Genomic DNA, 15982 nt, shown 5'->3' with positions numbered 1-15982 from the left:
ATGAACACTCCAAAAGAAATGGAGAGAAGAACCAAACCAAATGAAACAAACCTCACACAAACAAAGACAAACAACAAATAAACCCCCAAACAAACAAAAAACCCCCAAAACCAACACAGATCTAAGAAATGTAAAGAAAGTTGATTCTGTTACTCTCTAAGGAAAGGAAAAGAAAGTTATTTTTACGAATACGCCTTCAGCAAAACCAAAGTGGTTAGTTATTAGCTGAGAAATGAGAATTTGTAATCGTGCAGCCATGTCTCTGTTCGCCTTACAGCATGAGCTGGATCCTATGTGGACAGCAATACTGGCTTTTCACTTGACATTTACACAGGAACCCACCAAACTACTGTGGCATCCTCATAGGCCAGAAGAATGAAAGAGCCAGACGGGGAGCATCCCCCAATTAATCCAATTATAATTGAAAATACTGGCTAACATACCTACATTGAAGAGCATCTTTTCCACCTGCTCTTGATATAACAGCTCTTCAGATTTCAAAACCGAGGTAGTCTGCTAGTAGGTTTATTTAGAACAAACCTGACACTGCGGACATTTTTAGAGATGAAAATAAGCAAAATAGCAGCCATTTTCTTTAAATGAAGAAAAACAGAAGAAGAAAATAACCTGAACCAAGCATCTCTGCAAACTGACTATCGTTGTCTCTCAAAACCTCAGTGATGTGTCAGCTATTATCAGCTATTAATGTCAACACAACCAGGCACACAGTATAGCCTAGAGAAAGAAGCCTGTTCCACAGAGAGAATGATTTCAGCGCTGCCTTTAACCTTATGAGGGAAAGTATGATTTACGATACAAGGAAGTTTTATTAAATGGTTACTCAAACTTCAGCGTTAAAACTGCAAAAAGTGATTAAAAAGTGAGGTATGTTCTCTCTGATAATTTTCCCCAATCTGTACATAGGTATTTCCTTTCACTTAGTTTTTAATTAACAATTACCAAAACCAGAAATAGGAAAAAAAAACACCAACCAAACAAACAGTAAACATTTAAATCTTTAAATGAATGATTCAGAATTAACACAATAAATTGCTTACCTGGATAGCCACCTCCTTCCAGGGCATCATAATTGTTCAGAACAGGAGAGGCACTGCTTGTAGTAGAGGAACTATCAATTGCTGGGGGAGAAAAAAATATTTAAAGTTAGGTGCTACAGAAATGGCAAATTTTTGAGAAATGAGAGACTGACATTATTTTCTAAAAACTTTGGTAAGAAACTGACAAGAAAAATCCTGGGGGAAAAAAAGACCACTTGAGCCCTATGACTTGCAAGTTATTACCACTGCAAAGAGGAGGGGAAGGAAAAGATAAACAATCCACATGATATTAAAGAACAAACAAACAAGCACATGCCAAACAAACAGCAAAAGACAGATCAATGAGAAATGGACAAAAATAATGAAAAAGGTTGTTTCTTGAAATACAATAATTTCCTATTAAACTAGAAGTTCTTCCCAGACTACGGCAACTGAAGCAATGTACATTTTTAAGAGAGTCTCTACTGTGACTTCCTTCACTGACACTGTGCTACTCAGAAGGATCCACAGTGGTCACACATCCCATTGTGAAGCTGAAAGTACTTCAAGCAAAAACTTCCATGGTGGAACATTTGAGATTTGATCCTCTTTCAACTGAGATTTCCAAGTAGAGTCTCTTACATATGGAAATGTAACATCACTGAAATTTGGGACACATCAATACCATGGCAACATCATGACTCTATCGATTATTTTTGAGCATTTTGCCTTTAAAGCTTTCAGCTAAGAAACAGAGAAACTATTTCAAAAAACACTAACAATAGATTTTATTTTAAATAATATATTAACAGTGGAACTCATACAACATTAGTTTTCAGATTATTTTTCACTGTAAATTTCCCTGTGTTTTTCTGAAGTTTATTAAGCAACATAACTGCAAGATTTCTTTTCTTAACGAACTTTATCTTTCTATTCTAGAAACTGAAGGAAAAATAGTTCATTATTTTATTCCCTGAGCAGGAACAACGATTCAAATGGCTGGTAAGTCCTACTACAGAAAAGCCCAGATATACTTTTATTAGGTCAACAAGATCAAGATTTAAGAATTTTCAAGAAGTTTTTCTTCTCTCTGACCAGAAGTTAGTTCTGCATTTCAAAAAAATACCAACAGGATATACGCAGAGTTGTGAACAAATAAGACACTACTCCAAGCTTTGTGTTTTTACTACTATGTCACTCTTTAAAGTTTTTCTCCCAGTAAATTGCATTAATAAAACTAAATCCACCTGTAATAAAATTTCATACAAAATGATGTTGCTCTTTTCACTAGATATCAATGATACAGTGAAACATTATATGCTTCCCAAGCTCTGCTGGAAAAGGTAAGAGAAACTAATTTGACAAATACATTAACTATTGTACTTTAAAAGCATGCTGTAAGTAAAAATAATGCCACTCAGTCATACTTCTAGTACCAAAAAAAATATGCATCATTTCTGACATTACTGAGTATCTCACATACTTAGTGAAGACCTTGCACTTAAGGTCTTTGCTTCTAAAGAACTTTCAGATGTTGTAACATATTCTTGAGAACTTTCAGGGTCCCAATGCCTACAGGAATTACGATGCACCCCGTTCTACTCTCCACTGGAAAACAAGCAGCTAAGTCAAAACTAGCAAGTTGTATAGTTTCCCACAGACCAAAAGGCACTTTGAACTCTAAGATGGTCACGTGCACCATGGAAATCTGTCAGATTCTGCCTCAATAAAAACCACAAGAACTTAGACATAATTAAACAACAGTTTTCCTATACTTAAATTAAGCTACAAGAGCTGTCAGAGTTTACTTTAGCATAGGCACCAGATCAGAGAACACATTAAGACAACAGGAAAAAATGTTTTATAAACAGACAAACAAAAAAAATTATAAAACACTGCTTGAACAAAAGTAACACTACTAACATGCTTTTACTGTTATGTAATTATTTTAGCAATATAACTTTTGCTTTCAGAGTTTTCAAGAACTCTTTTGCAACATAGTTAAAGATCTAACAGGTGAGAGTGACAAATTGAGAAGCTACACAAACAAAAGCGGCCGGGTGTCCAACACCTATTTTTCACAAAACCACTGGCACAGCCTATCTACAGGATCACTTTAGGATTTACATTAACCCCTGGTGACAGGGCACAGAACAGGAAGCTTATCAACCACACAGCCTATGTACTGAACCTGCATGCCCTTTCTTTTGCATAAGATAAATTTAAATACAATGATAGCTCAAAGGCTACAGACTTTAGCGAAGTACAGAACTCGAGAGGGAAAGATGGTGAGGAATATAGAAAAAAGTTCTGACATACAAAATGCTCTGGCTCTTCTAGCCTACTCTTTAAAAAGTGGAGTTCAATGAGCAGCTGCACAAAAACAGCCAGAACAAACTTTATATCCCAAAGTGGAATTGTTTTCTGGTAAAGTCTAAGTAGACTCATAGCATTAGAAAAAAAACAAAAAAAAACCCCATGTTATCTAAAATTAGGAAGTATCCATAGATTTGAAATAGGAGTTATTCAAGAGTCACTGTGTGTAATTTAATACTAATACTCAAGCTTGTTAAAAGATCAAATGTGTTATCACACAAAGTGTGAGAAAGTAAAAAAGTGAACCAATAATTTGAAATAGCAAGAATGACAGAGGCTATACCAAGTATCCTAATACTTGCGCTCTACTTAGGGTGGTCTAATCATATCACTTGTATTGATAGTATTGCACCCTCCAAATATTGTCCCTCTCTGGCTGGAACAATGACAAGTGTCTTTGGCTGAAAATGCCTTTCTCCTTGGAAAGAGGACAACAGCAACTATTTTAATGTTTTGCTAACAATTCAGCATAACAATTGAATCAATATTACTCAAATTGATAATGTGAACCCATCACACTTAATTATGACCTGGATGTCATAATTGTTTTGCTCCATTCTTCACGATATCATTAAGGGCACAATAAGCTATTTTCACAGTACTCTAGTTTTACGATTTAATTATATTAATAGCACTCAGAATTATATGATGCCATTTTTTCCTGCCTAGTTACAATATGAATCATAAGCTTAAAAGAAAAGTTACAGAAGTTTACTATCCCAAATTAATACTCAAAGCCAGCATACACAAATGGGAGTACTACATCAGCACAAGGCATGTGCTACTATTACTTCCATCTGTCAACAAGGGTAGAGGTCTAATGTTTAATCTCAAAAAGCTTTTAATATTGTTACCACTCCTATATAGATTGAAAGACTTTTAAGAAAGAAGTTAGCACCCAAGAAACTAAGGTGGTGAGAAATCAGGCAATTCTGACCAAAAAGAGGCAGAATCCTTGCAACCAAGAACATAACACTTCAATCAAGCAGGACAAACTACTTCTTAAAAATAAAACCTAAAAAACCTTTTAAAGTTGCCTACAAAGTGAGGTTAAAACTGAACCGATGTGCCAGACCACAGACACATACCTTAGCAGGAGGAAAAAAAAGCAGCACAAATTAATTTACTGTCTTAAAAAGCACACTTCTTACCTTTCAATATTTACTACCTGAATTGTAAGACTTCCCTATACATAAAATGGGAAACAAATTAAACACTGTTTAATGTAACAATACTAATGGCATCTATTAACTTCTAGAGCTAGTTTTCTTCAGGTAAGAGTTTAAAACCTACTGCAAATTAAAAGATTAAAAATATGGGGTCTCGAAAGTTGTGAATATTACTTTGTTAGATACATAAAATCTGACCACTACTGAACTCCCTTGTGTTTACTATACTAAAAACAGCTGGGAAATTTCTAGTTAACTTAATACATGATAAGTCTGAGTGATGTTTTGTCTTAAAGAAAAAAAAAGTTTCAGGGGATGGAAATATGGAACAAAACTTGAGTAGGAAGAGAACAAGACACTAGTGTAAAGCTAAAGCCAACCTGCTTCCTCATCCTCCTCATCCTCTTCCTCATCATCTGAACTTGATGACAAGGGAGCTGGTGCAGAGCTAGCTTGGTTATTAACATATCCACCATACTGCATGCCTGTGAAGTGGAAAGCACAAACATAAAAGTCAGACAGACAGGAAAGATGAGAAACAAAAGTCACAAATCATTGCATTAAAAGTGAGAGAAATTAGCTGTTCCAGAGAAAAACCCAACATGCAAATAGTTATATCTACAACTCTGGACTACAGAACTATAGTTCATATAGGAACTATATGAGCAGTACAACCAAAGCAGTTTTTAGTGGGCTAGTTTAGCAAAGTATTAGTAGCACATGGAAGTTAGCAGCAAATTTTATATGTGTGTGTGCATATGTGTGCAGGTGTATCAGGAAGTTAAACACACACAGAATTTCTATATGTGTATTTGAGTTTGTCCAGTAGAATACTTTGATAAGTTAATATATATAAATGAGTTCTTTCCCAGAGAAATTCAAACAGTGTTATGAAAACATTAATATTAAACTTTTTCTTGGCATACCCACTCCTTTTAAGGCAGCAATTATTCATGTTGTAATTCTGAACACTGTTAGAAATTAATGAAATACACTGCTGCTACAACATGTGAGAGCACAATCATATACCTCAGCAACAGGGAAATTTAAGCTGGGTAAACCTGAAAACTCGATTAGCGTTATTCTAAATTACTGCTTAAAAATTCAGGCTTGTAGACCCATATTTAAGCATCTAAATACACTATCCACTTTTAAGATCTGGTGACAGCAACTGTTACCACAGTCACCTCCAAACCATAATCTATAAGGTTTTTTGGAAGTAGTTTTTTTTTGGTAGCAGGTTTCTTTGTTGCTGTTTCTTTGTTGTTTGTTTGTTCTGGTTTTGTTTTCTTCTGTTTCTTTTCAATATCTAAACATATGCAAACAGTACACAAAAGCAGCACATACACCATTTTAAAACAGTAAAGCATGCAGCAATGGCTTATAATCACTCTCCTACTTTACTCATCACTGATGCAAATTCAGCACCTCCAAGAAGTCTTTAAGTTCCTCGTGTCACAGGGCACAGTTAACAAGGATTTTTAAATATGCTTGTGTTCAGGCACACACACCCTAAACAGATGCAAGAGACCATTGTTTCTCTCTTAGCAATCCAATGGATTGCTATGGCAAGAGAATATCCTAATTCTTCAAAACTTCTAATTTTTTCACACTCTTTAAGGTCTGGGATTATTTTCTCCTGCAGAAGCACTATGGCACCATTACAGTAGCGTTCTTTATTTTAACACTACATATCACTACGAAAGTGTTGCATGTTACACATAATCTGAAACCACCATGGTAATTAGTAATCCCCCCATCCACAACTTAAATCAACTATATCAACCTTTATTTTAACTGAACTATGGGCTAAAAATGCTGTTAGATGGCTTTTTTAAACAGGGTTAACAAATGAACACAAGAGGACCACTTCAGTTTCACTTATGAAAAACAACAGAATCAAGGTGAAAAGTATCTACTCAAACAATGGAAAAGAAAATAGAGCAAAACAACATTCTTGAGAAGCTGAACTTCCATACAGAGGTTTGGGCAAGAAGAGACTGACAATATTTCACTTTATCTAGTGCATTAATACTCCCACAATCAAATTTCTCCACAATGCAAGTAGTCACAATGATGAAGGCAAAAATCAACTCAAGTGCAGCTGAGGAGCTACAACACTTCTGTTTCTCTATACTGCTAAAACACGGGATCAGCTCAGGTGATCCACAGTTCCATCTTTTATGAAGGCTATTGGATGCTCTTGATAAGGAGGATACAAGAAAATAATTCCCTGTGTAAAACCAAACTACAGCCAAGGAGACTACGTCTTTTCTCAAGCCTGGGAGAGTTACTGTGGAATAAGACAGAACAACTGCATCACTGTCAAGGAGAAAAACAACCTAAATTAATTAACGTGCAAGTAAAAGGGAAAAAAGGTCGGGATGACACGAGATGGACTGTAACACAGAAAGCTAAAGTACAAGAAAATGAGCACAGTGTCAGAGTGCAAAGGCAGACTAACAAATACAATGTATACAGAAAGGAGGAGAACGGAAGTAAATCTAGGCATGCCAATGGAAAAATGGCAAGCATGGGCAGGTGAGACAAAAAGACGGAATTAGTCATCCTACTAATGCTACTTTGAAAGTCTTTGGAATGTTTTTTGGAAAACAAAAACTTTTACTGCTAAACTGCCCCCTTTTCCAGTCACTGGTCACATACATAATACATGTATGTGTTGAGAAAGAATATATTTAGAAAAAAAAAAAAAGATTAAAAATTATGCTAGTGACAGAAAATTTGAGTACTATGAACTATGTCACTACGAATCCTCTGGAAGCAGGGCTGGTTTGACTCTTACCAGCCTTGTGAGTTTGTGAAGAATTTTATTTTAATTGTCAGCAATACTTCAAATTTCTGCCTTCAGGATACTCCTGTGCTAGCGTAACTGTCCAGGCACAAAAATCGATCTTGAGAACTGACCTGGCTGAAAAATAATCTAACTTAAAAAGTCATTCTCAGGTGGATAAGCCCCCACTTCAGGTTCACTGCCCAGCAATGCCACCAATAGGCCAGCACAGGGGAAAAAGCAACTGAAAGGCAGAAATAGGTGGCTGAAGACAGCAGTTCCAAGTGCCACCATGTGCTTCATCATGATTTCTTCTGCAAAAATTCAGTGCTGCTTAGTATCTTTTACAGAATTGTTAATAATGTTAAAATCTCCTATTCTAAGAAGTGCAAAAAGCTTACTTTGAAATCAGTATTTGAGTGAGATTACTTCATAGGTGTGGCTTAAAGTGCAACCATGTAATTTAAATTGACACAAATTTATTGGAGTGGAAATTTCTAAATCTTGCTCCCAGTGTATCTGAAATACAGTATCACACTCTAAGGCTTTATCCCACTATATTTTAAAGACAACTAGAAAGTTAGGTGGGAGGACACAAAAGGATAAACTGGGATAAGAACTCATTTGCCTATGAAATAAATCAACTAGTTAGGTGTTTTAAGTACAAACACCCTTACCATTAAAGACTTTAAAATTGAAACCACATAAAATGTACACTCTTAAGTTTTAAGTTTCACAACAGAGACCCCACCAAAAGTGAAAATAAAATAACCACATGCAAAAATAAACTATATTCTGAAGTTCTTTAACTGGCTTTCTACTCATAACTCTAATATTTTCAAGGAATTTACTATGGCAATAAGATCTTAATATTACAAATAGTAGTTCTCACAAAATGAACCTTCCTCTTCTCCATTCTTAAACTCTTTGCTTTAAATTATTTTCATTTACTCATCAGCTCCTCTCATCAACGTAACTAAGGAAACCTACAAATAACATCCAGACAGGACATACATTCCCCAAGTTCAGCTCTAGGATGCCTCTTTCAAGTAAATTAGTTTACCTGCTTTAAATTCGTACAGATATTTACTTAAGATTAAATAGGCCTTAAAACATTTCAAGTTTTTTGTACTCTTAGAACTCAGCCAAGTAAACAATTAGAATATTTTAATTCTGTACGGGAATGATCACATGGAAGCTTAAAACAATTAAATCCACTTTAAAAATTAATTCAGATCAATTTTCCAGAATGCTTTCATATAGGCAACACTAGTCTGTAAGAAGAAAAATAATCAGTTCGTTTCATCTCCACATGAGAAACACACTTGGAATTCTAACAAACCAGATGCTCAGTAGATGTGTTCTGTTTTTTCAGTAGATTAATTTCTACAAATAATGTTATTGCACTTAATCACTGATAAAAAGGTATTGCGAGAGTACATTAAGTATTTCTGACTCTTCAAACAAAACTAAATGAAAAGAGTTTGAAGTCTTCTAATGCTCATCAAAATATCATCTAAGCATAGAAACATACACATATGATGACACGTACATGCATTTATTATTGATTGTATTAATGTAAATACAACCAGAACAATGCAAACTCCTGATTACTTATCTATATATACCTGAAATAGGTATATTGTTGGTTTTGAAGCATGCTCATGCAGCCACTTATTGCATTAACCTTCACTTAAACAGAAGTATTTGAATTTAGTGAATAGTCCAGCACTGATCGCAGTGATTTGCATTTAATGTACCAAGTGTTCACACATTATACCGGAATCACTGCAAGAACATATATATTGCACATCAAAGCAAGCACAGGTAAACAGCTAAACCCCTTTTTTCCCATTAGAAACATGGTTACATGATTTATTTGGAAGATGAAGCAAAAGTTTTGTTCTAGCAAGCACATCTACTGTATAAATTCTATCCAGTGACAAAATCAACCATAAAACTGGGCAAGGACGAAGCAGAGTTCCAAAAATTCCTTTATCATTTCTTTAAAATGGCACACTGTACATAATTCTCCATTGCTATAAAGTTCTATCTTTCTGCCTGTAAGATATACCGAATTGATTCACAGACAAGATATTTCTTTACATTCTCCACTCCAACAGAAAAAGGGGGAAATGGAGGAAAAGGGGAAATTTAGACATTTATTTGAAATTTAAGTATAAAAAAACCCCATGCTGTGACTGTCCCACACCATGCTTTTGAGAATTATTTTGAAGACTAGACATATCACATTGTTACAGATGAAACTAATGCCTGTTTCTACCTCACACACTGAGTTCTTTTTCCATGAGAATTTAAAATTCTGAATCTACCAAGACAAAACACAGGAAAAAAAAAATAATCAGCACAATAAATTAGATTTGGAATACTAGATACAGAAACATACAGCAGTCAAGAGGCAAGTCAAAACATCAGGGCAGAATTAGCATGGCTGAAGAAGGCTCAAGAGCCAACTGATTCTTTGCCAAGAGGCTACTAAGATCAGACTAGGAAGGAGCTTATACAAGAATTCCTCTGTCCTCCCACAAGAACTTTCACAGCAACTTTCCAGGGGAGCTTACAGCTAAAAAATAAGAAAACAATTCTATTAGTTTGAATTTAATACTCAAAACTCGCTCCATTTCCCAGTGCTAGTAAATTGCTAGTTTACAGCTGCTTTTGCAATACAGACTAATTGCAAAAGCTACTTTTAAGACATTCTTCCAAGATAGCAATCAGCTTTTTAGAAGAATAAGAAATTAAAAGAAAGGCTTTTTGAAGAACAGACATGTAAGGCTGATGACCAGACAAACAAGCCAAAGGTGACATATGGCCAAAGGATATCAGACAGAAGAGATAAGAGAAGCTAGAACCAAAGTGGTAGAAAACAAGAACACGAAGGGAGCCTGATGAGATGCAAGAGAGGTACTCCAGTCAGACAAACACAGCAGATCGGCAACAAAGCTGCCAGCATTCATTCATGTGCACATGTGGAACGAGGCAGATGTCTGTCCTGCAACTTCCCATCCCCTTTTAGTACCTTCCTGAAGGGCCGACTCTGGTGACTGCGTAACAGAGGGTGAAGATCGTGGCTGTGAAGAGAGGCTTGAAACAGGTGTCCTTACTGATGAGACCACAGCAGAGGAAGTGGGTGTTCCAGCACCAGGCTTGGTAAATGGAATGCTCTGGCTCACAGAGTGCATGGGCTGTGGAGAATCAACGCCACCTGAAAATAAGAGCAGAAGGCGGGAACCCTTTGTATTTGCACAGACAATTACATAGCGCAAGCAATTGCATTTGATTTAACAAGACCCAGGTTAAGCAGAAGCTACATTTTTGATACATCCCAACACCATGCTTTCAAGGGTTCCTCTTCCCAGAAAAGAATGCAGTCCATGTGGGATAATTTCCTCTCAATATTCCTCCCACAGACAGAAAACCCAGAAGTCAGCTATGTAGCCGATCAGTGTTTTGCCTTCCTCAAAGGGCCAGCACTGTACAATTTTGGTACCCAATTAGGAGGCCCATACTCCAAGCAATCTCTTTCAGTCAACCCAAAGTATTCTGCACTTCTGATGTGTTTTAAACATTTGGGCTAGATATAATCTGCTTTAAAATGTGAGTACAGTATCTTCTCAAAGTTTTCAGAAGAGATAGAACCATCCCTTTGCAGTCACTACAGCTGCAACCTTGATTCCCTCCTGCCCTCAACACCGCAGGCAATTTCTCCTGAGAGTTTTTCCACCTCCCTGCAGGTTGGTTTTCAACAGCACCCCATTTCCCCGACTTAATCTTGGCAGCAGTCCTTCCCCGTTTTCCAACTTCACCTATATTAGCAGATTTAAAGGATTAGAGCCTACATTCCTATGGAACTGGGGCAGCAAGGACTTTAGATCTTGATCTGTCATAAGGAGAAGTATGTGCATGAGATAAAGAAATTAAAGTGTCATCTGCTCAAGCAGACTGCATATGATTTCAGGACAATAGATAAGATCCAGGAAGCAAAGAAACCCACCCCGTACACCCACAGGAGTTCTCGATCTCCCTCTCCTCAGGGAGGCAGGGGGAGTCAAATAAAATTTGGGCATCCTGACTGACATCCACACTGACTGGAAAGCACCAAAAAAATCAGAAGGCAGTGATTCCAGCTGAAATAAGCTGGAAAAAACATTAAGGAAAACTACTGACCTAGAAAGACAAAAAGCCTAAATAATACAAAGTGTGTTATTTACACAGCATAACATCATTTCTGCACAGATTTATACTAATGCTGTTCTGCTGAAATACAGAATTTAAAACTAGAAGAGGTTATTTTTGCCAGATGAAACTAGCTTAAACCAGCAACCGGAAAAACCTCAAAATAATTATTTGTATTCTACTTAATTTATACTTCCTAAAGCAAAGAAAATTATTCTCATTGGCTGCTATTCATCAAAACAAGTCAAGTTCCAGCAAAAGATGCTTTTTAAAATAGATCTATTTTCTTCTAGTGAAATGTCAGCAAGATTCACTGAAAATACTTCAGTGATTTCAGACAGTGGCTGCCAAAGTTTTAGAAAAAGATTTCACTGGAGTTCTACATTCTCAGTACATGACATACAGCAGCTCAGGGGTTTGATCTTCACAGATTTAGCTCTTTGGGGGTTTTCCAAGGCCCTACACAAATTGGTTTATTTAAAAATAGAGTTACAAGTCCAATGCTTAGAACTTCTTTGATTCAAGTAGAAAACAATTCAGAAATAAACCAACTTCCAAAAAGCTTATGCCAGCCTAAGTTGCCTGAATATGTCCTATTTAAACATACACATTTTATTCAAAACATGGTGTTCTATTTAATGAATGTTTCATTTTCATCATAGAGAGCTTTCGGTGTTCACAGACTGCACAAAACTTCTATTGAAAAATGCATTAAGGCAGGAGTATCCTGAGTGACAGTCTTTCTAAGATTTGCATATTTATATTTTAAGAATTGTAAGGGGTCTTCCTTCATAGCACAGCAGCAAGGACAGCAAACTGTCTTATTGGCACTCTAATAATAGGACATTGTGTCAAAATTTCTTTACATGAACAGTCACAGAAAGCACACTTAGGAATTTCCATATATCTTAAATCTTTTTTCCAAGCAATTTCACTAAAAACTATGCACGGAAGAGAGTACAACTGTTTTCTACCATAATTTCCTTCCTGGAGAACAGCACGAAGATGAAATATTCAGAAAAATGCCTTCTTACGAATAATTCATAATTTCTTTAAATTCCCTGTGTGTTGTACTCAGACACTTTCCAAGGATGCAGAAGAAATAGCAAAGTAATTTTCAAGATCCAACTCCTTTTTTTAAAGGCTGCAAACAATTAGAATACTATATATTAAGTGACTTCATCTAAGAACAATAAGACTGCACTGGCAAATTTAGAAAGCGTATCAGTGCCCAAACAGTAAATCAGTTATGCCAGAAGCAAACAATTATTTGCCATCTTTTATTAGCCAGGTGTTGTAGCAATTGAATTTTTAGTATATTTTAGCCAAAGATGTTGAACTCCACACTAAAAAAAAAAAGTTGGATGTTATTTGAGGCAGTCTGTTTAGTCCCAGACTTCAAAAATGGTCTAAGTCTTTAGAATTTAGTAATAAACCAGTGCAGCTCTTCCTTCAGCCTGGCTACTGGTTCCTACCTTTATTTGTTCTTTCCAAGTCAGTACATGCAGAACCATTTGTGTGCTGATGCTGAATCAGGATTCAGAGGGAAGGGAAAACAGATATTCTCCAGATCAATCAGTTCCAAAACCCAGTCCCCCGTGCAATGAAGCACAGGGCATACTTATCTCAACATGTTTACCAGCTCAGGAAGAAGTTAAACGTGGTTTAAGCAACTATGTCTGCAGTCTGGCAAACCAACCAAGTACTGCAACATTACTCAAGTCTAACAGGAATAGTGGGTCAGTGTTCATCTCTGTAACTATTACCACAGCCAGTTTTATCATCAGCTCTTTGAAATTCAAGTGTAATATGACTACATTCTTTTGAAGCCATGTATTAACTCAAGCACTTCTTTAAGAAGAGCACTGAATGGTTCAGAAATAAGACTATCTATTGCTCATACTGCTTTTCACATTCTGGTCAGCCCAACTGTTTCACCTTCAAAACAGCTGTTCCTTTTAAGATCTATTGTTATGAACAAATCATAGATTTCAAGTCTATCTCAAAGGAAATAAAATTAAAAGGCATTTAAATTAAAAACTTCCGTAAATGAAACACTGACAGTCTGAACAAACAATAAGGTGTTTTCATATGACTACTGCAAATCTTACCATTTTGGAATGACACCTGCATTCTGCCAAATCCAGCTGTAGATTCTGTGCTCAACAGAACTTTCTTTTTTTGCCAGAGTTTTAAACTTTTTGTCGTTGAAAGAATTCATTTTTATGTTCAACCTTGAAATGCCATTAATTTTAGAAGTTTTTTAAGAAGCTCCCTATTTTTATTTTCTTAGACAGTATCTTGTTTCATACTTTTTAAAGAAAAATCGCACAGAGCGCCTTGAAGACAGAATTTAAATTTACTAATATTCAAACTACTAAGACTGAGCTGGAGGATGACTGACACTCTACATCTTAGTCTTGAGGGGAGCTGGAAAGGCAACACTGAAACTAAATTCAGTCTTGATATGGATTGGATGAGCTTGATGTAAGCCTAGCTGGTTTTCCCAGGCAAAGTTTTACCATCATCAAAACCATGCCCTAGGTCTTAGAAAACCTCAGCTACAAGGACTCCTAAAACAATTCCAGCACTAAACTATAATCTGAAATATCTGGCATAAAAAAGGAAACATTCTACAGTTCTCCAATATCTGTCTCATCAGAAAACCAACAGTCTTGCACAGCTTATAAGCCAAAACTGCATGAAATCAGAAAATTACCAGTATAGAAAGAAGACCAGTATTTTCCTGCACACATTATTGCTCTTTCAAAGGACGAGCAAGATGTTTCAATGTGTGAGCACTCCCACATCTCTAAATCTCTTCCACTCTTCTTACCAAGTACCACCTACCCTATGAACTTGTAACTCAGTTTCCCCATGAAGAAAAAGCTGCAGCTTGCAAGGACTGAGTACACTGGCCCTCAACCGGTACCTTTGCGACTTCATTTTCTATAGCTACATCCAAACTAAAAACATTCCTTCAAAACCACATGAAAAAAATCCCAAGGCCACTTACATTAAAAATAAAACCAAACCAAAACCAAAACACAACCAAACAATATCACCATGCCCCATATAGCATTTTCTTTCTGTATCTTTTCCTAGAAACACATCAGTGATACTATTAGACACGACTGCAACGACTGCAGTAACCAAATGACACAAGTTTCAAAAATGAGTAAGGACATAATTCAAAATTACGATACAGAATTTCACATAGTGAACAAGTATAAACCACCAAAAGCACATGAATCCCGATGTTTCCCAGATGTATCTGGAAGTTCACTACCCTTCAATACCATACCTGTATTTATTTGGTTGTTTACTTTAGCAACTGTTCCAGTGAGATGCCTGCTGAGGTTGTCTTGAGCAGACTGAGCAGATGGAAGGGTTGATAATGTTGAATTATATCCCACGGGAACATGCTGTTGAAGTGAATGAGGTACTGATGTACTCTGGCTAGAAAATGTATTTGTCTCTTTGAACTGTCCAACAGCAGGTAGGCTCTGAGACGTGAATGCCTGCCCATACACACTGCCAGCAGCCGCAGGATAGGAAACATTGGGATACAGGGCAGTAGAAACCACAGGCATGGTGTAGCGATCAGAATTAAGGGGAAATCCCTGAGATGTAACTGAAGAGCTGACTGAAGTGCTGTAGTGATTACCAAATGCTGAATATGACTGCTGAGCACTTGTATGCAAGTAGGATGCAGGTGATATTGCTCCTTGAATAGGTCCTTCAGCTGACCCCACTGTATGTGGAGGAGTTTTGTTGTAAAACTGCTGTGACTCCTGTGTATTCAACACACTAGAACCCACCAAAGGGGTCATAACATTTTGTGCTGGTGCTGAATAGTAAGTAGGGTAGTAACTGGCTCTATATTGATTATCCAAATGTGAAGACGCAGCAGCTTTATTGGGCACTTGGGAATAGTGTCCTGAGGGTGCACTATAGTTCGGAAGATGCGAGCCATAGCCAGAAGGGAACTGCATCTGACACTGAACAGGACCTGAAATGAAGAGAAAATGTCATATGTATTAATGGTGCCAAGGGACTCAGTACTTACTCTAACAAACAACTGGTTTCTTCTTGTTTTCTGTCACTATTTTTGAGGTCAATTTGCATCAGCACAAAGAGAACAAACCAAGTATAACGCATGCAAAATACAATATTTTAAGTAATTTGCAAATGCACAGAGAAATAAGAGAAAAATGGATTGCTTCCATTTTCAAAGTTGCTTCTATGCCAAAATTGTATACTTCACATTTGTACTTTCAATATTTTTAAGACTTTTTTGAAGGTTAATATTTAAACACATAGCAAGCAACAGTAAGCTTTTAAGTGTCTGAACACAACCATATGCCTTGAAACTGACTTAATACAGAAAATGAAAAGCTGCAGTCAAACCA

The 15982-nt window shown here is 36.5% G+C and overlaps 1 protein-coding gene across 3 annotated transcripts in view; it reads right to left on the bottom strand.

Moving 5' to 3' along the window:
• Nucleotides 1–15982, bottom strand: part of SEC24B (SEC24 homolog B, COPII coat complex component) — a 43850-nt gene that overhangs the window by 23096 nt on the left and 4772 nt on the right. For 2 of the 3 annotated variants that reach the window (XM_080344268.1, XM_080344270.1), the window contains exons 2-5: nt 14875–15582; nt 10414–10599; nt 4963–5067; nt 1059–1139 (exon numbers count right to left, since the gene is read on the bottom strand). In XM_080344268.1, the coding sequence (XP_080200394.1) occupies nt 1059–1139; nt 4963–5067; nt 10414–10599; nt 14875–15582 (1080 nt within the window). The remainder of the gene's footprint in view (nt 1–1058; nt 1140–4962; nt 5068–10413; nt 10600–14874; nt 15583–15982) is intronic. The other variant, XM_080344269.1, reaches the window with a different exon arrangement.

This window comes from Nesoenas mayeri, assembly GCF_963082525.1.
Source record: "Nesoenas mayeri genome assembly, chromosome: 4".
In the NCBI taxonomy this organism is placed as follows: domain Eukaryota; kingdom Metazoa; phylum Chordata; class Aves; order Columbiformes; family Columbidae; genus Nesoenas; species Nesoenas mayeri.
Note: the sequence above shows the minus strand (reverse complement) of the source record. Positions and strands in the feature narration are given on the sequence as shown.